The sequence below is a fragment of the Podarcis muralis genome, chromosome 8 (assembly GCF_964188315.1).
Source record: "Podarcis muralis chromosome 8, rPodMur119.hap1.1, whole genome shotgun sequence".
In the NCBI taxonomy this organism is placed as follows: Eukaryota; Metazoa; Chordata; class Lepidosauria; order Squamata; family Lacertidae; genus Podarcis; species Podarcis muralis.
Window position 1 is genome coordinate 55,695,900 of NC_135662.1, and position 27,537 is coordinate 55,723,436.

Consider the following 27,537-nt stretch of genomic DNA (forward strand, 5'->3'; position numbering starts at 1 on the left):
TTAATGGTGTTTGTTTTGCACTGTTTTGCTTGGTGTTGAGTTCCTGCGGTTACGAAATAAATTACCACAGCAATAAAACAAATGTTTAATTTTTTTTAAAAATCTCACTGTGTTAAATGAAAGCTACTTTGAATTAAAATCAAAGAAAGTAGCCAAGAAAAACAATGCATTATGTCTGTGGACCATAGACTTTAATTTATGGGATCTGCAAGTCTCTGGAATATTGCTTGTGGCAATATTACATAATTTGTAATAATAAAAGGTATGCTAGCTAAAGGTGATAAACTCAAATAGACCTGTAATTTTGGAAAAGAACACACTCCCCACTCAAGACAACATTTCAACTATAGAAAAGTGCTGTGAAACTAATCTTATGGCTCCTGGAAGAAAGGCAAGCTACAAAATGCTAGCAATATTATTTGCTGGTGTTAAGTGTCATCAGACTCAACCATTTTTGATGTGGTAGCACATACTTTCAATTTTAGTAGCAATGGGTTTGGAATGGCTAATGTAAACTGCATCATTGGTTAAAAAATAATGTTAGCTTCATTTATGGTTGCATCTTATAAAACAATTTCCATCCTCTTTACTGGCATACACTATAACACAGGGGTCAGCAGCCTTTTTCAGCCATGGGCCAGTCTGCCATCCATGTGGTGGGCCGGACTATTTTTTTTTTTGGGGGGGGGGGGGAATGAACGAATTCCTATGCTCGACAAATAACCAGAGATGCATTTTAAATAACGACACACATTCTACTCATGTAAAAACACCAGGCAGGCCCCACAAATAACCCAGAGATGCATTTTAAATAAAATGACACATTCTACTCATGTAGAAGCACACTGATTCCCAGACGGTCCGTGGGCCAGATTGAGAATGTGATTGGGCCGCATCCGGCCCACAGACCTTACGTTGCCTACCCCTGCTATAACATATATATCACACACAGAAAGCCGAAAGATGTGAGCTGACATTAATTCTGTATGGAGCATCAAACATTTAATGAATTACGTATCAACAAAGTCTCTTCCATACCCTCCAAACTCAATTACAGATACATAATTCATATCTACCATCCAGGGCTTCCCATCTCCACCTTTGACTCCCTTGGAAGAAGATGTGGGGTAAAAATCTAACAAATCGCTATCAACGTCAACATCTCCTGGCATAACAAAGTACTCAACAAAAAGTGGATCAAACCCATTTCCTGTATTATCTAGCTACCATTTCTGTTGTCTTGGAGTCCTTCCAGATATACCTTTTACAGTGCTATAGTTTCAGTTTGTTCCTTAGTTTTTTAAAAAAGTGAAATTGTAGCAGATTCCCCACAGCACCAGTCAGATGTCACTGTTTTTTCGACAGTGATTGTATTGGTGTAGATGGGGGAAAGTATAATCACTGTTCTGTGACTGTAGTACTGTGTCTTCTGTTCTGTTGTTCCTCTAGCCATAAAATGTTGGAGTTCTGATTATTTACAGCCCTTTTGGGGGGGGGTGGTACTGGTGATCATTAACACCTAGTATTCTGGTTACAGATAGGTAGCCGTGTTGGTCTGCCATAGTCAAAACAAAAAAAATTCCTTCCAGTAGCACCTTAAAGACCAACTAAGTTAGTTCTTGGTATGAGCTTTCGTGTGCATGCACACTTCTTCAGATACATGTGTATCTGAAGAAGTGTGCATGCACACGAAAGCTCATACCAAGAACTAACTTAGTTGGTCTTTAAGGTACTACTGGAAGGAATTTTTTTTGTTTTGACCTAGTATTCTGAAAGTTTGTTTGCGAGGGAGATAAGCAGGTGCTTACTGACTCTTTTGGTCTGAGCTCTGGATGACCTCCTGTCAAAGGAGGCCAATGAGAGCAGAAGAGGCATGAAACAGAAGTTGCTCAAACCAGCTCTGCCCCCTGAATGCCACACAAAATGCAGGAAATTGCTCAAAAGTCTTTTCACACAACGAAAATACTGCATAACCTTCCAGATATTTCACAAATGTCTTTTTTTGTAATAGAAGAAAAAGTGGATTGATGATTGCACGATCCCATTCCCTTGTTTCCATTAGTGGCCAACATTTTCAAAGCCAACCACACTGACTGCTTGGTTTGCACACAGCTGAGGTGCAAGACACTTCTGTATAGGACAGAGACAGGGATCCTATAGCCCTCCAGATATGTTCTTTTTACTCCAACTCCCATCAGCCCCTGCTGGCATGAAACAATGGTCAAGGATGATGGAAGCTGTAACCCAATGGCATCAGGTGGGTGGCAGGTTCCTCCTCCCTGCTATATGTTGTTGGCATCTATCTGTCTTGAGATACAATGAAGTCCCTCTGGGGGTGATGTCAAACTGCTGCTTTAGCAGCACTGAAATGACCACACCAGGGCACAAGCCTGGGCAGGGTGTATGGAAGGTCCTGTGATGCCCAGACGACAAGATCCAGCTCTCAGCTTTCCTGATGTGGTTCAGAGGAAAGCACAGCAATATGTTTGGCACCAGCTTGGCTGCAGGAGTTGCTAGGAGGAGGTGCAAAAGGTGCCATCCAACTGTCTTAGGGACTCCACTCCATATTTGTGTTGGGTTTACTCCTTAGCCTTTTCTTCTCCCTAAGATATCCCACAGGGCAGCAGAGGTTTTGGATCAGAATTCTGCTTCTCCCTTGCTAGGCTGATGAGCCCCATCTGCCCTTCTCTCCCCTCTAAAGCATGTGCAGAAACTACATGATTGAGCACTGCACCCACTATTGGTCTCATCTGCTCTACCTGCCAAAGCCTGCCTTTGCACATATAATTCACACATTCAAACAAAGGACAGTCAGATACTACAGTAACCTGAGGACAACAACAACAACAACAACAACAACAAATAATAATAATAATAATAATAATAATAATAATAATAATAATGTGTTTTTTTGTTTTGTTTTTACAGTACTCACTGATACGAAGTACTGGAACCTCTTTTTTTTGCTGCCCATGGCACCCATTTTGTGCTGGCGCCCACAGCACATTTATCAGTATTGGCACTTCATTTTTTTAAAAAAACAAAGAAGTGCCAATAGTAAAAAATAACAACAATTCTGTATTCATGACACTGATGTATCATTCGTATTCTTAAGAGGACACTGATTTATTTCCAACAGAGAAATGATAGCTTCTAAGCACTGCCCAAACTAGAAGAAGCTAGGAAGAATTAATAGGAAATGATTTTACTGTCAATCCAAGCCGTTATTAGGCATTTATATTAAGCCTATCAACCTATGCCAACCCTTTGGGCAAATCCAGCCTGAAATGGAGCTGTCTGCTCCATATAGGAAGTGAGAATATAATACTGAGCAGGTGGTGTAGGAAAGCAGGGTAATTTGCCATTTTCTATCTAATTACTAATCTGGACTCGTGATACCAAGGCTCACTGCTGTGAGCTATTAACAACAACATAATGGGCTGCCCAAAGGAAGAACCACACTTTTCTGCAAACAAAATGAAACATCATCTTCAAGCAGACTGCCCTGCCCAGAGTTTGTACCCAGCAGCTTGGACATTTCCAAAGGGCAGTTGCTCTGGGCTGTGAGAGCCTTAGCCTGGGTTTTGAATGCCATTGAGACTTGCTTGACAGGAGTTGTGGGGCCCAGAAAGGAGATGGGGCATGAAGGTCTCCCTGTTCACCATAAGACCGCTTGGGTCTCTCCCCTTAATTCCTTGGTCCGGTCGTAAGAGCCTTGTAGCACCTTAGTTAAAGACTAACACATTTATCATGGCATAAACATTCATTGACTGGAACCCACTTCTCCAGATGTATGAAGTGTTATTCTCAGTTCCACTTAATACATCTGATGAAGTGGACTCAAGTTCATGGAAGCTTATGTGCAACATATTTTTTCATCTTCAAAGTGCCAGAAGTATCTTTGTTGTTAGTAGAGGACAAGACTTCATGCATCTGATGAAGGGAACTCTTGTTGATGAAAGCTCACACTGCAACAAATTAGTTAATCTCTACACACACTCTCTCCATCTGTGCAATAATTCTCCATGCAAAAAAGGAGTGGGGGAGATGGTAGAAATCAGATATACTACTTAGTGTAAGGTACATGCACAAATACCTTGCCCCAATGAGTGTATATGGATTGGTAAATTTAGAGTGTGCTGACTCATGATTTATCCAATATTCCTGAAATTCTGGCAGGAGAAAGCTACCGAAGAACATACTGTACTTTTCTATGTATGACACGCCCCCCCGTGTATAAGATGCCCCCTATTTTGGGGGACTCAAATTTAAGAAAATAGGTGAAGATGGCACAAAGTTGTAGAGCTTTTGGGGGGGAGGATTGCCCAGAGTTGTTGAGCATGCGCCACAAAATCAGCCTCTCGTCTGTCCCCTCGACGGCAGAAGCTGCAAACCGCCCGCCCAACTGCCACAGCGTCAGCCAATCAACAACACCCATTGATGTAGCAACCAATAACACGCACAATAGCTGCTGACAGCCACGGCAGCAACCAATCAAACGTCCACCCTATGCACTACCCATGTATAAGACGACCCCACTTTTAAGCATTATTTTTAATGAAAAAACCCTAGTCTTATACATGGAAAAGTACATTACATAGATACTGAATTTTTGAAGCTTTAAAGAAGGGTGAGATAGAAGGTGGTAGTATCCCAAGCGCTGGTTTCATCTCTTTTGTGACTTGCATGTATGGCTGAGTAATTATAGATGAAATATCACAAGCTGATCTTGTACGTGGCTTCAAACATAATGCTATTCAATGGAGCCAAAGCACATTTTCAGCTGTGAAGTCATTAAGTAGTGAGAATTCAATCAAGGGTTGTTCACGTAGGTGTGAGCCACTCTTTAGCAGAAAGCTGACAATTGAGTTTTCCCTTGGGAATATGGATCTGCTGCCCATTTCTAAATAGGGCTGAGTTCACTGCTAGAGTGTTAGCTGGGTCAAAGGGATATTCTGTGCCATTACGACTATGACATAGTGCAGAGGTTATAATGAGCTGCAAAGGTGCAACCAGCCTGCTTCTTCCAATACACTTATTTTGTCGTATGCACTGAAGTGTCAGCACCTCACACTATGGTTGGCTTTTTGCATACTTGGCAAAAGGTTTTGGCTATTGCTGTGGAGGATTCTGAAACAGTGAGGGTCTTTGAAGCTATTTGCTAGAAGCCCAGAAACAGAATCATGATTTGGACCAAGATTTAAGACAGCTAACTGACATGAGAGATCGGTTTGTTTCAGATCTCTTTCTCCATCTGAAATTACAAGCTGAAGGCTATGGAGAGATTTCACATTCTGCATTATTGCCGCTGATGTGTATTTGAAAGGACCGCATACACTATAGAGGCAAATGATTATGGATGCCTCTTATATGCACTTGGGTTCTAGGGCAAAAGGAACTGTTCATTTTATCACTGTATATAATGTAATTTAATTTAATTTCATAATGTTCGAATGTACTGAAAGATTGGGAACACCTCACTTCTCATATTCTTTGGAAGCAAAGGTCACCTAAATTGGAAAATGCTGCTTATCACATCCCATAATGCATATACTATTATTATGCTAAGAGAGTGTTTCCCCCCTCCCATTTTTTATACATGGTAGCAAGACAAGGCACAAAAACTATACAGCCAAAAATGAATAAAGAGGATGATGCACCTATCCGTTTCTTTTTTTTCTTGTCAGAAATGAGTGTTGGTTTGATTAACATCAAACTCCAATGACATGTTTGCAATAAAGCATTTTTCATGCAAATATGACTGTCTGGTACTGAATCAGATCCAGAGGAATGGCAGAATCCATGCAGCATACAAACTGAATTAATTAAGGTAGTGCTGTGTTACTTCATTGAATGGGGCTTGCCTAGAAGGCAAAGAAAGTGGAAAAAAGGATTTTGTCGCAGATCAACAGCAGCGCCTCTCCAGCCACATCACCCAAAATACAAAGGGAACTCTGTGTTACTTCTGGGACTCTCTGCCATTACTTCTTGCATGGAGCACACTGAGAGTTCACACTGCGCAGTGTAGGAATCACTAACCCTTCCATACTGCTCTAGGAACACCAAAAGATCCAGGGCATGCTTCTGTAAATGGCGCACCTATTTAGCAATCATGATAAATGGACATTAACTGACCTGTCCACCATGAATGTCTCCCCCTCCCTATTAACACTGTTTAAGCTGGTGGTCACCAGCACTTCTCAAAGTTCTGAATTTCATGAACATATTGTGCATGCGAAAAAGTATCAGAAATATAACTGCATTAATAACAGAAGAAAAATGACCCTGATTCAACTCTATGCACATGAAGTCGCCAAATTAGATACACTGAAATGTGCCAATCAGTTATCCAGCACAGAGGGGAAAGCAGGAAGGAACAAAAGCGAAACTCCAATGACGAATTATGGTTTCGTTTCAATGAGGGAGTGGATGCTTCCAGCTGTGGTCTGGAATTACAAGCCCTGGACAAAGCCATGGGTATTCTGCCATTATGTCTAGCTTTGCCCTAGTATCTCATAAGTATGCTTTTACCCTAAAGGCAGACTATTTTGTTGTTCCAACTTCAAGCCACCTATTGCCCTCTCATAAAAAATAATTGCTTTAAAATCTCCCAAGCAATGCAAAAATATTATGAATCTCAAACTGCCCGGAGCACTTGGATATGAGCCTGTCAATCAAAAAGCCTTTGCTCAGAAAGGGATTTAAAGACACACAGAGAGAAAACTGCTAGGCTTTGGCCTTCAATTGCTTAAGGAACATTTGTACAGAAACAGCATTTTTTTTATAGTAATTATTTTCATTGCTATAATTGCTAGTAAGAGAGTCTTGTGTAATTTTACCATACTGACCATTTATTGAGCTGCCTCTTTTAGCAGCTTAGGACACAGCAGTATTTAGTTTACTTTTATAGTTGGTTAAGATATTGTTCACAGGGGCAGTCCAGAGCCTACCTCAGCATGAACATGGAGATGATTTTTGCTTGTAACATCCCATAGGCCTAAATCATGCAGCTGATTCCCCGGGGGGGGGGGGAGTCCTGGATGAATCACATGATTTTTGGCTCTCATATTTGTTCCGGAAAATGAGAATCCTTTGAACTTTGCACTTCTTTGAAGTTTGCAATGCTGTTCCCAAAAAAAATATCGTAGAAGAAAGGGCATGCTAAATGTGAAAGGTACATACAACAATTCTTTATGGTAGGGATTGCTTGTGAAAAATGCAGGTGCGAGGCAAAATTGCATGCAGAAATTTGTATACCAGGCGAAATGTGCCTGTTGAATTTTCATGAAAACTTTTTTCTTAATCACAATTTGCTACTTCTTAAGACTAGAAAAAGGAGAAAGAAGTCAAAGTAGATGGATTTGTGCATCCTTACTGGTAAGCCTGACTGACTATGGCCAGTCTCACATGGCATGTAATGCTTCCTGTGCTGGCAGAGATCCAGCTCCCCACCCAAGAACTTCTACATTTCTGCAGGAACACAGGAAGCTGCCTTAGACCAAGTCAAACCATTGGTCCACCAATGACTTGCAGTGGCTTTCCAGGGTTTCAAGCAGAAGTCTTTCCCAGCTCTGCCAAAAGAAAGCAGGGTTCATAAAGGGGCACTATTGCATGCCAAGTATTTGCTCTAGCACTAAGCTACTGCTCCTCTTCTCCTAAATATTTTGCCCATGGAAGAACAATGTCACAGGGTTCTGGAGGTTACAAAGACTAATTATTCAACTGATGGAGCAAGCGTTGCTTTTGCATCCTCCTGTGTTCAGTAAGCCGCCCCCCATTCTAAGCGATTTCTGAATCTTATTCAGAAATGAGATCAGATATTATACAAGAAATGGCCTTTTCTGCAGTGGCTCCCCATTTGTGGAATGCTCTCCCCAGGGAGGTTCACCTGGTGCCTTCATTATACACCTTTAAACCAGGCAAAAATGTTCCTCTTTAACCAGGCCTTTGGCTGATTCACACCCAATGCCCTTTTAAAATGTGCTTGGGGAGGGGGGCCACCAGGGGGCGCATTGGAAGATGGTCGACAATAACATCTCTCCAACCCACACGAGGTAATTAAGAGGCTGATATGGGAGTATGCAGCCTCCCTTGCCCCCAAAGGGAATGGGGGGCACTGCCTAGCCTGCTGAGTCCATAATTCACCCCCGGATTCGAAAGAAGGGGGTGAGGGCACTAGGTTCAAAAGCCCTCGGGTGGGGTCGGCTCTCCCAGATGCTGTCTCTAATCGTGCACTGGTTTGCATCAGCTCAAAATATATAATTGGAAAGAAGCAAATGCACATACTTCAAGTGAAGATTGGGAGTAAAGACTGCTGGTTAATGGGATCTCTGTGAGCGGAGCGACGGGCTGGACAATAAATCTAGTGAAGACTCATCATTAAAAGATCGGTATGTTGGAGTGAAACGGAAAGGGGGGGGGAGGAAAAAACTTTTCTTTTTTTGTCTTATGTGAGTACCCAATAACCCTCTCCCCCAGAGAGAAAGAATCGTTGCAAATTACTAATCACAAGCAGGAGATTAAGAACTGTGTGGAAATGAATTACTGATCAAAGAGAGGACTGGTGGGAACATCGGGAATGGAAAGAAAGCTTTGTGACGCAGTTACAAATGGAGATTCATTAAGACAGGCCTGCCCACAGGAGGATGAGGGGGAGGAGGACCAGGGTCATCGGAATGTGAATGTATGGTTATCGGAATGGGATTTCGACCTGGCAGGGCCCCCTGAGATACAGATTGGCAAGCCTGTGGAAATCAACGGACAGACTGTGGGAATGTTCTTTACGGAGGTGTGGAAATGGCCTCTGTCCTTTATGGGCTATGGCTCTTGGAGAGTGTAAAATCCACACAGGATATGTTTGTTTTCAACCCGCTTGTGAAGATTATCAGAGATCACAAAGAAAGGAATATATGATAACAACAAGAAGATGAGGAAAATAACAAAGAGACTATCTGGACAGAACTGGACAGAACTGTGTAATTAAAGAAGCAGCAAGAGTGATGTTTGGATCCCTTTCGGAGCTCGAAGTATGGGTACCCCCAACAAAATTTTAAAAATTTGGCTGTATAATTTGGAACTAATGTGATTTGGAATTAATGTGATTTGATTGGCCTGTTAATAAAAAAGATTTAAAAATAAAATAAAATGTGCTTGGGGAGATTGATTGGGTTGTTTTTTATTTTGATTTTGTATGTCGTGTTTTTATGTTGCGGTTTTATCCTGTGAATCGCCCTGATTCGCGAAGTAGACGAGGGACTGCAAGTCACAGTACATTTCTTAATTCACACTTGCAGCGAACGAGTTGCCCTTTCCTTGATTTGTAATCTTAAAAAGTAAGCTGTGCTTCAAATGGCTTCTTTATGCACAGGCTGCCATTGCTGTAATGTGCAGTGGAAGAATGAGGCTCAAGCCCACAGAAAAGCACCAAGTGGTTCGGCGTGCTAGTAGCAGAGACTGAACCAGTTTGGGAGGGGACCGGTTCTTAAGCGCTGCTACAATAGAGGGTCTTTATAAAGTCCCTGCTGAGCTGTGCATTCAGAATCCCCTGATAAATCAGGCGTTTCACTGGAGCCATAAAAAGCGATGAGAGGAGCATAGGGAAGGCACTAGAGAGCGATCGTCCTCTGAATGCTGCTGAAATAAAGGAGAGCATTATCAAGGATGCGCTGCGATACCCACAAGGAACTGCCGTCTTGTCGCCACCAGGATGTTTCTGCACGAGTGTCACTGTATGGAGATGGAAAATACTAGTTCTTTTCACTTCTCTTTTCCCTGTTTCAATTTCAATTAAAAAAAACAAACCACCCCCAAATGCCAGACACTAATTTCTGTTGTGGACCTCCTTGTCAGCCCTTAAAGAGACACTCCACGTGCCTATAAAACGAAACAAAAGCAGGTTCTCTTATACTACATAAAAAAAGCCTTAATAAGCTTTACATTAATGGCCTCTTTTAGTGGGGTGGGACCTATATTGCCTGTTTTCCCCCTATCTGCATAGGATGTGTTTTTAGGCTTTCATTGGTTGTGTTTGTTATAATCAGTTTTAGTAGATATACTTACATTTCTGTAAGTCATTCGGGGTCACATTTGTGAGGAAAGCAAAAATTCTCACAGAAGGTGCCCACTCTCTCTTAGCAGAATATTATACCATAAAACTGGGCCGATGACACCAAAGGCTCATTTTCTTGTCGTTGTCAAATTAGCCTCACCAACTCAGGGGATGACCAATGACGCTCCAGCAGATGATTTCAGTGGGATATAAGTGTTCAGGTGAACTCTGAGGTACCCAGGACCTAAGCTGTTACTAATAAAGTGGGTGTAAGCACACAATGGGTGCCATGGGCAGAAAAAAAAGGTGACACTGCTCTGTAGCAGTGAGTGCCAGCACACACACAAAAGCACTGACTATTTTTTCTACTATTTTTATAGCATTCATTCATCGCTTACTACAAAAATGCCTGAAAGCGGCTTACAATGATAAAAAACATACATAACAGAGAAATGTAAAATACAACAGAACGATAAAAGAACTTGAATGACTAAATGTGCCCCTCTTGCACCAACAGAAAAAAGGATGAATCCTGCCTCATCCTGCTAAAAGATGAACACCAATGCAAGCTAGGGTATCATCATGTCACATGACTCCAATTAAAAGCCAAATGCCTGGATGAACAGGAATAGCACCTTAAAGTTGATAAAGATGTAACTAGGCACATCTCTCCAAAGAGATCATTCCGCAATTGGGAGCCACCACTGAAAAGGCCCATTTTTGTGTTGCCACTCACAGAAGCTCCCTTGGAGGGGGCACACAAATAAGGGCCCCTGATGATTGATGCAGGGTGTAGGTAGGTTCATGGGGGGAGAGGGAGTCCCTTCCCTGAGGTATTGGGGTCCTGAGTCGCAGAAGGCTTTATAGGCCAAGACCAGCATTTTGAATCGAGCCAGGAAACTAATCAGTGTAGTCAGCCATTGGGGTTATATTCTCAGATTTCCTACTTCTAGAACTAATTCATCAGATCATAAAAAGTAATACTATATACCTGTTTTCACAAGCACAGAAGTGGTGGTGCTAACATAGCTTCACCTCCTTATCCTCCCTTTTGACACTTGAGATGTGTGTTTTAAGAATCCACCTTATTTTTGTAATATTGTCTTCAACTGTTCTTGGTACTGTGTAATATTGGTTTTTTATATTAATGTTGTGTTTTAATAGCTGCAACCTGCCCTGGGACCTTAGGCTGAAGGGCAGGTAATACTGCAGCAATAATAATAACAATAGTAATAATAGAGGCCCAACTGGGCTGGTTAAATTCTGGCCTGACGCGAGAGATGCCATTGCTCTGAATCTATGCGAAGTATCATGCTTGCAGCTAACAAGAATAAAGTGATGGCTGGTACATACAGTTCATGGCCTTTACGTTAAGAAATAATGCCTTGAACGGATGCTTACACGTTGGAATTAATTTGATCAAAATAAAGCTTGGGCGGAGTTGGCTGAACTTGGAAGGAACTTTACAAAAAAGATGACATGCTATGCATGTGCAAGAGAGGTGGAGAGAAGGAAGGATGGAAGGAAGGAGTTTAAGGCCAGATGGGTATAACTGAGATTGTCTATTGTTTTTGTTACATATTTTAGAGCATGGGGGAATAACCTGCATTTTGCTCCCAATCTCATTTTATGCAGCCTCCAACACCTCCTCAGTTTGCCCCATTTCCCCATCTCATCTTGATTTTTCCAGGTTTTCAAGATTGTTTCCACCCTTTCAGAACACTTAAAAGGGTCAGTATTTTATTTGGAAAATATTCATAAATTATATATTTAAAATTATTGATTGTGTGGCTTGGGGGTATTTTTCTTTCTTGCTAATTGTGCTGCTTTAAATGTGCATTTTATAGTTGACTTCCTTTAGAAATGTTTAGATCATTTTTTTATTAACTTTGCTGTGTTAAATGTGCATTCTGTACATGATCACCTTAGTAGGATTTTATTTTGAAGTCTTTAAGATAATATTTAGTTTATACTAAATATAAACTAAATATTTTAGTTAATAATTTAGTTAATTACACTGCTTTAAATGTATATTTGGCTTTCTTCTGTAATGTTTCACTCTGGGTTGCTTCATGTGACATTTTAATGTATGTTGTAAACCACTTTGAGATTTTTATCTTAAAAATACAAAGTGGTATAGAAAGGAAATGAATAATAATAATAATAATAATAATAGTCCCCCCAGCTGCCTTTAACAAATGATTAGACTTCGATCATCTCTCTCTCCCTACATAGCACATTACTGTCAGAAATTATTTCCACTTCCTTTTCAGAACACTTACAATGCGGTCAGGAAAAAAAAAATGCTCTTTTTATGTATTTGACAGTAATCCATTAAGTTCACTAAACAGATGTTACTTTTGATCACATTTGCATTTGATTAGCAGAATTACTTAAATGTCATTTTGTACAAATGCTATAGAAATTAATATTTCTTTATAGGATTAGAGCCTGTTAATTAGCATTGCTTGCTCACTGGAAGGACAGATCCTGAAGCTGAGACTCCAATACTTTGGCCACCTCATGAGAGGAAAAGACTCCCTGGAAAAGTCCCTGATGTTGGGAAAGATGGAGGGCAGAAGGAGAAGGGGATGACAGAGGACGAGATGGTTGGATGGTGTTCTCGAAGCTACCAGCATGAGTTTGACCAAACTGCGGGAGGTAGTGGAAGACAGGAGTGCCTGGCATGCTCTGGTCCATGGGGTCACGAAGAGTCGGACACGACTAAACGACTAAACAACAAATTAGCGTTGCTTAGATTTGACCAGTCCATAACAGCACTAGTCAAATCCTCACCTTAAAATGAACAAAAACAGGGGAGGATTGTGCTGTGATCATGACACCACCTTGCAACAACCTCTCGGCACTCTCTTAACCAGAATGAGCTTTGTGTTGGTTTGTCACCATTTGGCATTAATGCGAAGACTTGTTCTCAAGGAACAATTGTGCTTACAGCTGATGGATGGAGATGCCCAGCAGATCACTGTGAACTGCAATAACCTCACAGCCTTCATCCACTGCATGGCAGCTAAACAGTGTCGGCCAAGGAAAGAATTAATCAGGTAAGTTGCTGTGTGTCTATTTGCTTCCATTCGTGCTTGCTTTCCTTATCTTGTTTACCGCTGCTGGAGAATGGCAGTGAATGTGTTATATAAATGAACTGCATCAAAAAGCAGCCCAGATATAAGGTGTAATTGCCATTGCCATATCTACTGCATATTATTTTATTTTATTCTGAGTCGTTACTCTAACATTCAACTAACTTTTACTCAGCTGACCCACTGAAATAAATGGATCTAAGTTAGTCATGGCCATTAACTCTGATTGCTTTACTCTGAATAAAGGTTAGTTCAATGCAACCCACTGTTTCCTGCAGAAACCTACCTCTTAAGAAGCAAAATATAAGGCGCAGTAAGTTATCAAGCGCTATTAATGATTCCAGTATTTCGCTTTCTCCTCCTACATACTCAATCTCTTTCTCTTCCCCCCCAAGCAGTTATTGAACTTGTTTCGTATAACTTTTGTTTTTCCTTATTATTGCGCCAACATATTTTTTAAAATGACATATCCACAGAGCTTTTAAACTGATGAATTATGTTTAACAGTAGCCACTGTTGTAATACAAGAATATGCTGTTAAAGTGCATCATAACTTCCTATTCCCAGCTTTCTTTACCATTGAGCATAACTCCCATGTGTTGCAGTTGTTCCCTCCACTTCTCTCCAGTGCTTATGCAACGGTCCTGAAGTTGTATTTCACAGTACATTATTATATACCACTGGATAATTATTTTGAAGTTCTGTTTCCTAGCGTTGCTCCTAACATGGCCAGAACAAATGCACATCCCTTGCTCCAAATGCTATCGCCACCTCTTCTAATTTAATTGCTCTTGTCATCTACGCAAACTTCTTCTCCCACAACATAAGATATTATGAAGATGTAAATACTCAAAATCAAGCCTTTCAGTCAGGGATGGGAAAGCTGTGACCTTCCAGATACTGTTAGGCTCCAGTTGGGCTAACAATTGGGGTGATGGATGTTGTAGTCCACCTGAGTGGAAGCATGCATAAGAATGGATTGTAAGTCACAATTATCATGTTGAACATTTAGAACTATGTCTCCCCCTTCCGTCCCTTTATTTTCTTCCTTTGCAAAGGCATCACTTGCCTCATCCCTAGCCAGTGTGCTGGTGCTCAAATGATGACATACATACACCTGCCAACTTCACAGAAACTTTGCTTCTTTTAAAATGGCGTCTAGTGCTACCTTCTACAATATGAAATATCAGAAATAAAAGAAACTATCTAATGCAACACACTACAGTTGGTACACCAAAACTCTCAGCAAGATTTAAGTGGGGAAAAGGGTTCGGGAACCACGGCTCTGATACTTAGGTCACATACCAAAAACTTCGTTGTCCTCAGAGGGTTGCTGGGTGAGCCGGTCTGCTTTGGGGCTCGCTTTGTTTTCAGCTTCCTCCACTTTTCCTTCAGTGTTCTGAAAAAAATGTACATTACAAGAGTCAGCAAAGGAGCAGCTGCAAGAAATTATTGTTCATCAGCAAATAGGCAGTTCTTAACTTCTACAGAGAAATACACCAGGAGCCAGGCTCATGCTGCTTTGAAGTCTGACCTCTGATCCTAGAAGGGACAAAATAGACTCTGTACATGTGCATAGACCCTGTTTATATCAATTCTTCACATGTGCTGGGGAGCCTAAAAACATGTCCAGAGGCTGACTCCTGGCTCAATTTTAAGCCCTGATTTTAAGAAACTGACAGAAAGACATTTACTGATGTCAGTTTCTGGCTCTCATCATGGGTCAATGGTGGCTGCTGCTCGCTGTCCTCTGACAATGTTGTCCAGCAGGGTCTGGGGAGTGCGCTGCTTAAGCCAGTGTCTGCCAACCTGAAAGGCAGAACAGGTGCAACCTGGGAGTGTGTCCATGCTGTGGACGAGCCATGATTTGTGCTTGGTTCCTCCATTATTTGGAATATTGGCATTAATCAAGAGGTGCTCATGGACTGGCATTTGGCAACGGGCTGCAATCAATCAGCTGCCGAAAGGACTGGGCTTGGTTCTTTGAAGGTATCTGAATTTTGGAAGCAAAGAATCATAGAACCGTAGAGCTGGAAGGGACCATGAGGACCATCTAGTCCCACCCTCTACAATGCAGGAATATGTAGCTGTCCCAAATGGGGATCGCACCTGCAACCTTGGTGTTATCGGCACCACGCTTTAACCAACTGAGCTATCCAGGAGCACTGGAGGACATCAAGAGCCCGCATAGAATAGGAAGCAGCACATTGGCCATGAAACTGTGAGAACCTAGTTGAAATTCTGACTTTGCCTTACCATGCCTGCAGTCTAACCCACCAAATTTTGACTTTGGGAATGGCCGCAGCTCACCAGTAGAGCATCATCTTTGCATGTAGGTCTCAGGTTGATCCACGGCATCTGAAACCCTGGACAGCTGCTGCAGACAAGACTGAGCTAATGGTCTGACTTGGCATGAGGCAGCTTCCTATGTTCCTATGGCCCACCAAGCTGAATGTGGCCCTGCTAGGCTGGTTAGATGTACTAGATACAGAAGGAACAGAATTCATGGGACATAGCTACACAGCGATTCCCCCTCCAGGTTTGGATGCTCTTATTCAGCGTACAGAATCTTCACAAACCATACGAAAGCAAGCGGCCTGGCAGGTGAAGCACAGTTCAGAGGGCGCCCCTTCCAGATAATAACGTCTGAGCAAGTATAGATGGGAAAAGGAGAGCCATGAAATATTTAGTGTTAGGATTATGATGTTCCGTTCCACCTAAACAGATGTGTGGAGCTGTTGTATGTCACATGTCTGTTTACATTCCAGCATAGCTTGCTGGGAATTTCTGTTTGTGTATTGCTTTTGCTTTGTGCTTCCTGCTTTCGCTTAGACACAAAAGAGAGCAGACATGTTTTCTTTGTCTATGAACTATGCTGAATAAAATGCTTGTAAATACACTTTATATATGCCTCTGTCCGCCACTTCCGTTGTGAAGAGTTATTCACTCTGCTGATTACAGCGTGCTCAGGTTTCTGAAGGCTTCTGAAGCTATGAGTCGCTGATTGGTGCTGTTCCAAGGGAGACCGGAGTTCGCACGGCTGCCGGCCGGTGGGCTGGAGCAAGCTGGGGGCCTGCCTGATGCATCCCAACATTTAGGTCCTAAGCATTGTAGGGCTTTATATCTCAAAACCAGAATGTTGACGCTGGCTCATTTGCTAGTGGGTACCAGATGTTGTGAGAATTTTCTACTACAGATTAGGATGTAAAAACCTAACTCTAATCTGACTGTCTATTTTTTCTTTCCTAGTGTCTTAAGAGGTCTTGCAGTCCATTGCTCACAATTTAATGACAAGAATGGAGAGCGCATCCTCTAGTCTCTCAGCTGGCTGGAGAGATTCATGACCTGTTTGGGTGTGTTTTAATTACCTAAATATTATAATTATGAGGTTTATATTAATTGCTTTTATTCTAATACAAATGAAAATGGGAGCCTATCCATATATATATCTACACTCTCTTAAATCAACTACTTTAAGAAGGCTACCAACTACGATGCAAAGTGTAGTCCTGTCAATGTCTTCTCAGAAGTAAGCTCATTGAGTTGAACTGAATTTACACCCAGATTAATGTGCACTGGATTGCAGCTTCAGTGCCTATGTCTCTGCTTTGTTGCTGCATGGACTAAGCAGGTATTGCTTACTTCAAAGGCGGAGAACAGGTGGAATGGAACAGGCTACAGTCCGGTCCACCTTGGCTGACAAAAGCCAGCTGCACCTGACCTCAGGACTGCAGTTGGCCAAAGAAAGTTGTGGCCAATTTTTTTTAATCCCAGAACACTGCCTTGTCCAGTTTCGTCACCTTTCTTGGGTAAGGCCTTGCTCCCTGGGGAAGGGTCACTGTGGGTGGGTCCGTAACAACAACACACATGTTCTAAGGTGCTATGGATTTGTTAAAGATGGTGTTTGTGTGAACATAGTCTGTTTTATGGAATTAGGTTGTGTATCGCACCCATTTGCTTTAAAAGACAAATGACAGCTAAAAAATTACTGGAAGTGGCTGTTTTGCAGCAGCCTTACTTACGTTGGTGTGTCAAGTCTCTTCCACATATACCCAGAATATAAGCCATTGTTCTCTGAATGAACCAAAGCTTCCTTGAGTTATTTCTGTCTCAGTGGTGCTTTGTGCATTCTAGTGCTATGGGAAATCTCTGACAAGAACTTGTCGCCTTCCACAGTGCTTCTCAAATGTTCTAGTGCTCTCTTGTGCTTGCTTCAGTATCTGCAGGATCTTGATCTTTTAAAATTCAGGCCTTGGGCTAATTTACATCTGATGCCCTTTTAAATGTGTGGTGGGGTGTGTGGGGGGGTTATTGGGTTGTCTTTGTCTTTTTTATTTTTCTTATGTATTTCTGTGTTTTTTATATATTGTAATACTATGTTGTGAACTGCCCTGAGATCTACAGGTATTTCCCAAACATAGGAAATAGCTGTAAGAGCAGTGTGGCCAACCTCCCCGGCTTTAACATAGTCGAAACCCCTAGCCACCAGCAGGTTACAGGAAGCTGCCTTCTACAGAGTCAGACCATCAAGGCCAGGATTACCTACACTCTCCAGTGTTAATGGAGCATCTTAACCACTGCCACATACACAGCCCTGCCATTCACACTGACAAGGGCAAGTGGTGAAGAAAAGCCTCTTTGCTGTGCCAGCTGGATCCAAGCAGGGCTGAGTGGAGGGATACTACCACCTGGTAGTGGATTGAATGTTTCAATCATTCTGCCTGTCATACACAGCCCATAGGCTTTGACATGAGTAAGTCTGGATCAAATCCAGAGTTCAGGCAAGTTGAAGGCGCAAGGTGTCTGAGACATAGTAGGTCAAGGCCATGATTTAGGTGAGAGACTAAGAACAAGTATGCTGCTCTGATGCTTCCAAGAGAAGTGAAAGAGACAAATTAATTCGTTGCACTGCTTACACACTTCTGACTTGACATCAGTACAGCCATTAAGCAATTAGGCAGAGATAGCTGAGAATCCCAAGATGCGGATGTATAATACAGGAATGTCATAAATAAAAGTCACTTTCCTGAATGAAAGACTAATTTATTTCAGCACTGATTTTTATGCCTAATCCTAACCCTTATCTATCATAGCCCTGAAGCTATAAACCTGTACATTCCAGAAGCAAGAATGTTTGAAATGCTGCAAGATCTAAACATCTGCTCTGAGTTTATTGCGGATTGCAGAGCAATAAAACCTATAATCTTGAGAAGTTAGCAGCAGAAAATGAAAACAACAACAACAACAACCCTCCTCTGTGTTGTGTTCACAGATGGCATTGAAGAGTGTTTCTGGGATGACATGGGAGCATTAATGATTTGAAATTAAACAATGCTAATAAATGAACCAGCCATGTAACCAGTGTTAGAAACTGAGATATGAAAGCCAGGAGCTAAATGGCACCTTAAACCTAGGTTATGGGCACAACAATGGAATGTCTAGGCACACTTTTTAATAACAAGAATACAAAGTTGAAAATGAATCACTGCAGCTAAAACATTATGTTCATTTTTCACATGGTCTAGTCTTTCCCCTGCTCACCTCCCCCTAATATTCTTAAGAGGGTCTCTTCTCCAGTTTTCAGAGAGAGTAGCTGGAAGTGGGGAGGCAGAAAAACCTCCTCCTTTCCTTCCACTCTGTAATTTTAATATGAAATCTTAGGTGCAGTACTGCACCCTAAGCTCAGAAACTGCTCGCCCTAATGAAATTCCCTGTTGCAAAATGTGCCTGGAACGATGGGACACTGCATGTAACATTCCCATCTTCTTCAATTTATTTAGCTTTACTGATAAATTCTATATTCAGGTGAGATTGCAGATATTGTACTATTGTGATACAGTAGATTTGTTTGCATCTGGTAATCTGGCAATCACAAGAATTTAACAATGGAAAGTTTGTATCCATATGAAATCAGAACCAGGTAACATCAGTAGAAATTAACTCAGACCAAAATTATATTATGTGCAACTGCATAAACCTGAAATTCTGAATTTTGTAGGGAAATCACAACATTCTCCTTTAGGAATGTGTCTGTATATTTAACAGATGTTAAAATAAAATGGGATTAAACAAATTGGAACAAAATGATATAAAATCAGAATGAATAAAAGTAGGAACAAACTTAAAATTTTGACTCTCCCTGACAAGACACAGCATTGTCTCAAAAATTTCCCCTTGTTGTAAATCACTACAGGAAAGGATGCTCATCCCTGTGCTTAAATGTACCCAGTAATATTTAGAAGTCATCAGTTCATCAACTTGACTAACAGGCAAAGAGGCAGGCTATGGAGATGCCTTGAGGACCCCTCCTTCACTTAACCACAGCCATGAATGGCAGTGAAATATCTGAAAATGAGTGAGATTGCTGGGGATGGTGTCTTCTTCTGTCCATACTTCAGTCTTTCAGCCAAGCTAAACTTTCTGGAAATGTGCTGAATGCACTATTAACATGACACTGACAACTGGCACTAGGCTGAGTATGTTTTTACTGGGCTCTCAAAGGAGTCTAGGCCACAAATGTGAATATTGCAATCACAATGTTCTTTTAGAACTCGCTGAAGAACAATGCAGGCAGCCTCATAAAAGCCTAGAGTACAGAATATAAACTACCTGAAAGTGATGTTCAATGGACACTGCAAAAACTCTGTGTTAAAAGTTCCTGGGGGGAAATAGAAGCTGGATAGATTTATAATGTGATCTCCTAAAGCCATCTATTACAAGTACACTACAGTTAATGCAATGAAGCGCTGATGAGGTATCTGTACCATAAGAGAGCAAACAAACACAAATAATAATAATAGTAATTAGGAAGCAGGGAAGGTTGGCTGGCAACTGGAGACACTGAGAGGCACACACACACACACACACACACACACACACACACGTATTTTTCAGCAGTTGGCTAATGGTGTAAAGCGCTTTTGATTGTCCAGAGGAAATTATTATTACTACTATTTATTAAATTATACAAACTCGGCAGATCTCAGGGAGGTTCACAACATAAAATTACAATATACAAACCACAAAATCCATAGTAAAATTAACAACAAACCAGTACCCCCCACACAATACATTTAAAGGGGCATCGGGTGTTAATCAGCCCAAGGCCTGGTTGAAGAGGAACGTTCAGCTACCAGCACTAATAGAAGTACAGATACCACATGGACTGCTAAGTTTCTTTGAGCGGGGCGGGGGGGGGGGGGAGAACTAGGGGAACCAGCAAAGGTCTTCAGTGAATGCAGTGTGAGACAAAGCTGGACTAATTCTAGGGGATGGCTCCTTGTTTGATGAAAAACTTTCATAGTAGGAAGGTGTTTGCCTTTCTTCACTGGACTGCCCACCTGCTCCATCTCACCTGCTGCAGGTGAACTATGGTGCTTCACTGGCACAAGGGTCAACTTAAAGGCACTCTCATAAGGGAGTGTCAGATTTGAGGCCTGGGTGTTAGTAATCACCACGCCTTGCGTGACCCGGCAGGTAAAAAGGGGATAATTCTGTCAAATTAATCCACAATTACATCCTAAAGGAAATTATTTCACAATGCTGGGGACATTTATTTCTTGAAACCACTATATAATTCTTTTTAGGCTGTTAACTCATTTATATGCTGCAGTTCATCATCCTTCTCCCTTGCCACCACTTGCCTGGTGGAATTCTAAAGCACACCCTTTACCTCAATTCTGAACTAAGCTTTTATCTGCAGGTCAGTTCCATCCCTGTCATAAGCTCATTATTTTCCACAGTCATCTCAGAGTAAAAAAAGGAAACAACAAGGCTTCCTTTCTTTGCCGTGCTAACAAAGAAAAAAGCGATTGGTTCTCTACCTTTCTTATTCCAAGTACGAAGATGTTAGCATGTCAATTAAATTTCTAATTTATTTTTTTTTCAAAATTACAGCAATTACTATATAATGGATGAAAGATTTCCTAACATTAAAAAAATGCTTTTTTCTATTGCACCAGCAGCATGCACCCTGAAGTGAAATGTTTGCTCAACATGAACATAATTTCCTGATGCTATCCTTTTCTCATTTCAGCAGGGATGGGGAACCTGTGGCTCACCAGCTGTTGCTGAACGACACTACCCATTATCTTATTTAACATTATTTCAAAACCACTGATCGTGTAAATAATCTCCAAGCAGTGCATAACATTATTATAAAATATACAATACAAAACCACCAATATAAAACCCTTAACATTAAAAGCAGCTTCAGAAAATACAAAGCTTCAACACAAATAACTGGGGAAGGCCCGAGCAAAAATAGAAGTCTTTAGATGATGTGTAACAGATGGTGCTTCCTGCACAGCAGGGGGCAGTAGCGGATGGCAAGGTGGGGCGGAGGCGCTTTCCTGACCTCTCAGCAGGTGCGTTGCTGTTACTTACCAAGGTTTAGAGAGGTGAGGTGGCAGGGAGGGCAGCACAGTGCAGAAGCTTTAGCAGGGGAACAGATTGGCTCTGCTTGGTGCGTTTGCACCTTGCTGACCTTGCCACCACCTTTCCTCCTCCCTTCCAGTAAGCAGCAGCAATTCACCTGCCTCCACCCCACCATACCACCTCCTATCAGCAACAGGAAAGATATCCCAAAAAATAGGCACAGCAGTCGAAAATGCCCCTTTCCAGGTCACCGCTATACAATAATCTGCAGGTTGTAATGCCACTAATAAAATTTTCCCTGATGACCTTTGCAGCAGGTCTGGAAAGTTCTTATGGGTTTATATGTTAGTAACAAGACCTTGAACGGGGCCAGAAGCTACCAGCTCAACCAGTGCAGGAACCTCTACACAGGTGTCAAATATGCAGAACCAGGTCCACACTCCCCAGCCACTAGTTTCTGGTTCAGTCTCAAGAGAAATCCCAAATTGAGATTACCTATGTGTCAGTCACAGTGGCCAAGTTATGCCAGGCCAGGAAAAAGGCATAGTTGGTGTACCAACTGGAGTTTGTAACAGGTGCTCCTCACAACATAGGTTACCTGAGTCTCTAGAGACAATTATGATTCTAGTAACACCTCTAAACTATACACCTGTTCTTGCACAGGGAGTGTAAATCCATGCAGAACAGGCAAGTTCCGGGAACCACTTTTCGCTCAGTCTGTCTTATTCAATTTCAGTTTAATGGCCCTTCTCCAGACCACCATTGCATCCAGGCCCCAGTTGAGAACAGGCAGAGCTTCTGCTGGTGTAATGGAGAATTAAAGCCACATTTTATCAGCATACTGGTGACACCACACCCCAAATCTCCAAAGGATTACTCCCAATGGCTTCCAACAGATATTGAATAGCATAATTCCTGGTTATTGGTCATGGTGGCCAGGACTGATGAGAATCCAGCACCATCTGAATGGCTACACTTTCTTCCTTCTTGCTTTACTCTGTAAATATCTTCCTTAAAATCCTATAATCAAATAAAAGTAACTGATCAGCAAGTGTGTTACATTACAGAAGCTTATAGGCTTGTATCCAATACTGCACTAAGTAAGTGTTGCATCAATGCAAAGATTCCTGTTAGTGCCCCTACAAATTTGCCACAAATCTGCTCTGGAGGGTAGGGGGGAAGCCCCAGAACAGACCAAGGGGGACATGGGGGAAGGAGAGAGGGGAAGCTGTGTTGCACAAGCAGGAATCCTTGCACTGACAGAACGTTGACTCAGCATTTCCTTAGATACAAGCCATGACGTGCAAATCATAGAGATATGCAACAATGCTATTTATAAGGATTTCCCTTAGATTTAAGAAAAAACTAAAACCAGGTAGATGTGGCTAGCTAAATACTAAATCAAAAACATTAACTCTTGCATTTTAGTGTTTAGTTTTGTTTATTTACAACAACAGTGGCATTTGCACAATATTTGGCTGACCTCAGAAAGTCTAGCAAGAAGAGAGCTTCATATCACATGAAATTTCCGTAGCAGCTTCAGATAAATATCTATGATTTCTAGTGAAGATATGGAAATTGCAAGGAAATGATTCACCCAAATACCATAGCAGGGAGTGGCTTGTTGCCTTTCACTCCCAGGTGACAGCTGATTCATCTACAAATAGAAAGTCCTGTTCTGCTAGAAAGAATCCATTGTTTTTCACCCAAACATGGTGTGTCATATCTATACAGTTGTTGTTTTCAAAAAAGTTCTCTTGTACAGCTAGACTACAGGTTGAAACTTAAAAGAAACTTCTCTCACACATCTCATTTGGTCAAATGCAACTCCAGAAACTATCCTGGGAAATGAAAGGGGATGTTTAATGACATCTTGTGGCTAAAGGAAGGTATCAATTTTAACTGCAATTGGACAGCCAAAAACAGCCTGTCGTTCTAGTTACCCTTTCTCTCATAATGTAATAGACATACCAATGATCCATCAATCACGGGGGCCATGTTTTCAAGGCCGTTATAGCATTCCAGGATATTAATGTGCTATTTCTAGTAAACTCAAATTATATTTGAAAACAACGAATTCCAGACAGCAGTAACAAGTACATGTACTGACATGAGAACAGCAATACCAGAAAGAAGCCCAAGTTCATTTCCAGAACATGCCCTACGGATAAGAAACATTTCAATCTTTTTTCAGCTGAACATTATTTGGTGACAGAACCTATGGAGTAAGCTGTCTTGAAGTAAAATAGCGGATGGCAGCACAGTAAACACAACTGCTCCATCAAGATTAAGTTCTCCTTCTAACAAAGCTGGCAAAGAAGGGAATCTAAAGAGGTGGAAAGAATTATGGAAATAAGGACACCATCTCTAACTGAGCAAAGGAAGTAACTTGGAAACATACTGTGGAAATGTAACCCCCTTGGGATTAGCTAGCAAAAAATTGCATTTTGATCATCAGTTGCTGTTTTTTTAAAAAAGGGGGGGGAGAAAGAAGAGAGATTGATCAATTGCTACAATTAATAAAGGCTCTGATTTAAGTAACTGGAAAATGCAGGAAGAAATTTGCTGAAAATGAAGGGGTGTTATTTTTGGATTGTTGTAAATTTGCAATAATATCTGGAACATTATAACTGAGGATATCCTACACAATTTATTGTGAGGCAGAAACACACAAAATATGCAAAAGAAAATATATGAAAAGTGATTCTCTCTCTCTCTCTCTCTCTCTCTCTCTCTCTCTCTCACACACACACACACACACACACACACACAGGCTTATCTTAATGAATTTGCTGTGAACTATGAGTTCTCTCTCCAGTTAAAAGTTACCCCGATGATTTTATTTTCAGATAGAGTGGATCTGTATCACATCTCTGCCACTGGTGAGAGACAATGTTTATCAAATGAGAGAATGTGGACATGGCTTATCAAAATAGCAATTGTCTTCGGCTAATTACACCTACCGATGCCCTTCTATTCCATGAGGCGCCTAAGATTCACTTTCAAGATGTGACTCTGCTTTCAGCTATGGACAGCCCAAAAGTATCTGGGAAGCTCATGAGCATACTCTGTTTCTGATCAGGAAGACTCAGAGGAGTTCTGGTCACTCCAGCTTAATAAAAAAAGTAGATGCAGCAGACAAGCCTATCTGTTTAGCATGCCCACAACAAAAATAAAAATAAATACATAGGTGTGCACGTATGGGAAGAGGAGAGCAGAACAGGGAATTTGCCCACCTGCAAAAAAGACCTTTTGCTTCAATCAATGGTTTCATTTATAACACATAGTCTATGTTTCAGTTTGATCATTCTTTCAAAGCCAGTGGAAAACCCGGCCGTATTATGCCTCATTACTCAGGAATCCTGGTTTGCAGTTTCCCAACATACTTCTTTTCTACCTCCTCAAATATCATCCATCAGATTTGGCTCATTAGATCTTCTGGGCAATGGGATGGCAAAGAAAACACATAGAAGTGTCAGTGATCTGTTTAATACTCAGCGTCTTGTCTATTACACAATAAGAATGAGAAGAACTTCTAGAAAATCTGTTTCATGGGAATTAAGCAAACTTAAAAGTGGAATTCCTGAAGCTGAAGCTGAGACACCAATACTTTGGCCACCTCATGAGAAGAGAAGACTCCCTGGAAAAGACCCTGATGTTGGGAAAGATGGGGGGCATAAGGAGAAGGGGATGACAGAGGACGAGATGGTTGGATAGTGTTCTCGAAGCTACCAGCATGAGTTTGACTAAACTGCGGGAGGCAGTGGAAGACAGGAGTGCCTGGCGTGCTCTGGTCCATAGGGTCATGAAGAGTCGGACACGACTAAACAACAACAAAAAGTGGAATATTTTCCAATTACACCTCACAGCTAAGCTTGTTTTCTCCTCCAGGCCAGGTGGAAATATTGGGGACTCTACAAAGTAGGAATAGCCCTAGTGCCCCCCCCATCATCTCCCATCATCTCTGACCATTGTTCGTGTTGGCTCAGGCTGCTGAAATTCAACAGCACCTGGAAGGTCCCAGACTCCCCCTCCTTGCTTTAGACTCCACTAGCTTCTATTGCTCTTCTCTTTGATCTTTTCTCCAGTTCTTTCTAGATTCTGATTCTGCATGTGTTACTGGAATACGATCACAGCATGTCAGTCTTAATAACTAATGAGCTGAATTCTGCTTCCAGTTGAAATTGTTATATCAACCCGGAAATCTGTGAGCAGATTCTTAAGAGATCTTTTGTCAGGTCTATTTATCATCAAAATAATGTGGGGAGTACCTCCATGTAACAAAGGCTCTCCAGGGAAGTGGTTATTCCAGATATGTTCCTCCCAAGAGGTACTTTAATCTTCCGTTGATTAATGACTTGCTGCTATAAAAGAAGCAGAAATGCCATTTGACTTGTCTTAAACTGATGTCTCTGCAGGAATAGATAGATGCATTAGAAGCAGACACAGACTCTCCTGGTCTAAGAAATATTGCCATTAGAAATGGGTCATACGAAATTGCAGACCCACCGAGGCCCAGCTGAATGGCCAACAGTTCTTCAGCCTAAAAGGCCATACACTGCAGACTTAAAAGGGTGAAAAGCCGTAACTGATGCCACCTCAGACTCAGTGAACACATCTTAACTCCCTCCCCACAACCCTTGCTTCTCACTTTCCTCCTATTTTCATCAGTGATGTTGCTTCTTTCCTCCCTCTCCTATCCAGGCTCGATAATCTTGGGGGGGAGTGGGGACGACAATTAAATTTCTCCTTCTGCTGATGCCAACTCTTCTTCTAGACTTCCTTGGTCTTAAACATGTGGCTGTTTCTCTGAGTATGTTCATAACTGAAATTCTCATTCTTCAAGAGAATCATATGTGAACTGTGGCTCATAAGCCCATCATAATCTTCCCTGCTATGGCACAGCAACAGAATCAATGGGGATTTTATTTTATTTTTTATTTCTTTACAAACATGGCGGCATAGGAAGATCCTGCTGGATCACACCAATGACCCATCTTGTCCAGCATCCTGCTCTTACAGTGGCAGACCAGATGCCTATGGGAAACCTTCAAGCCAGGACCTAAGAGAAACAGCACCTTGCCCACCTGCCTTTCCAAGCAACTAGCTTTCAGAGGCATACTGCCTCTGACAGTGGAACACAGGCATCATGGCTAGTAGCCACTGGTAGCCTTTATCTCCATGAATTTTGAAGCCATCCAGGTTGGCGGCCACCACCGTCTCCTTTGTGAGCACATTCCATCGTTTAGCTATGTCCTGCATGAAGAAGTCCTTTCGAATCCTCCAGCATTCAGCTTCATTGGAAGTCCATAAGTTCTAGTCTCAAGGGAGAGGGAGAGAAACTTGTCTCTATCCAGGCATCATTTTATAAACTTCTATAATGTCACTTCTTACTTTTCTTACTGTTTAGGGAAGCTTTTTAATGTTTGACGGACTATTGTATTTTAATATTGTATTGGAAGCCGCCCAGAGTGGCTGGGGAAACCCAGCCAGATGGGCGGGGTATAAATAAATTACTACTACTACTACTACTACTACTCTAATCTAAAAAGTGCCAAATAACAAAACTTTTCCTCACAAGGGAGTTGCTCAGGGTGGTTCACAGGATTAAAAAATAAATAAACATGCAGATGCACCATAGATTTGTGTCATGGCATTAGGATATCAGCCATTTTATTTCACATTGAATCACATTTGCCATTTTACCGCTCATTCACTCAGTGAATGGTCCTTTTGGAGTTCTTCACAATCTGTTTTTTGTTTGTTTTAATGACCCTGAACAACTCAGTATCGCCAGAAAACTTGCTCACCTCCCAGCCCACCCCTAACTCTCAATCTTTTATGCACAAGCTTAAAAGCACATAGTGGGGGTAATTACCTTCAGACAGAAATGGCGGGGGTGGGTGGGGAGGAATATAATTCGAAGAAAAAGAAGGTTATCAATAAGCCATGCTTTGGTTTCTGCAGGGCAGTTCACGCCGTTTTTTAAATTTACAGTATAATCAGCCTGGATAC

General features: G+C 41.6%; 1 protein-coding gene across 3 annotated transcripts in view; it reads right to left on the bottom strand.

Moving 5' to 3' along the window:
• MBP (myelin basic protein) overlaps positions 1–27,537 on the bottom strand; it is a 95,792-nt gene that overhangs the window by 41,850 nt on the left and 26,405 nt on the right. For all 3 annotated transcript variants that reach the window (XM_028737497.2, XM_028737495.2, XM_028737496.2), the window contains one exon: positions 14,452–14,545. In XM_028737497.2, coding sequence (XP_028593330.1) covers positions 14,452–14,545 — 94 coding nt within the window. The remainder of the gene's footprint in view (positions 1–14,451; positions 14,546–27,537) is intronic.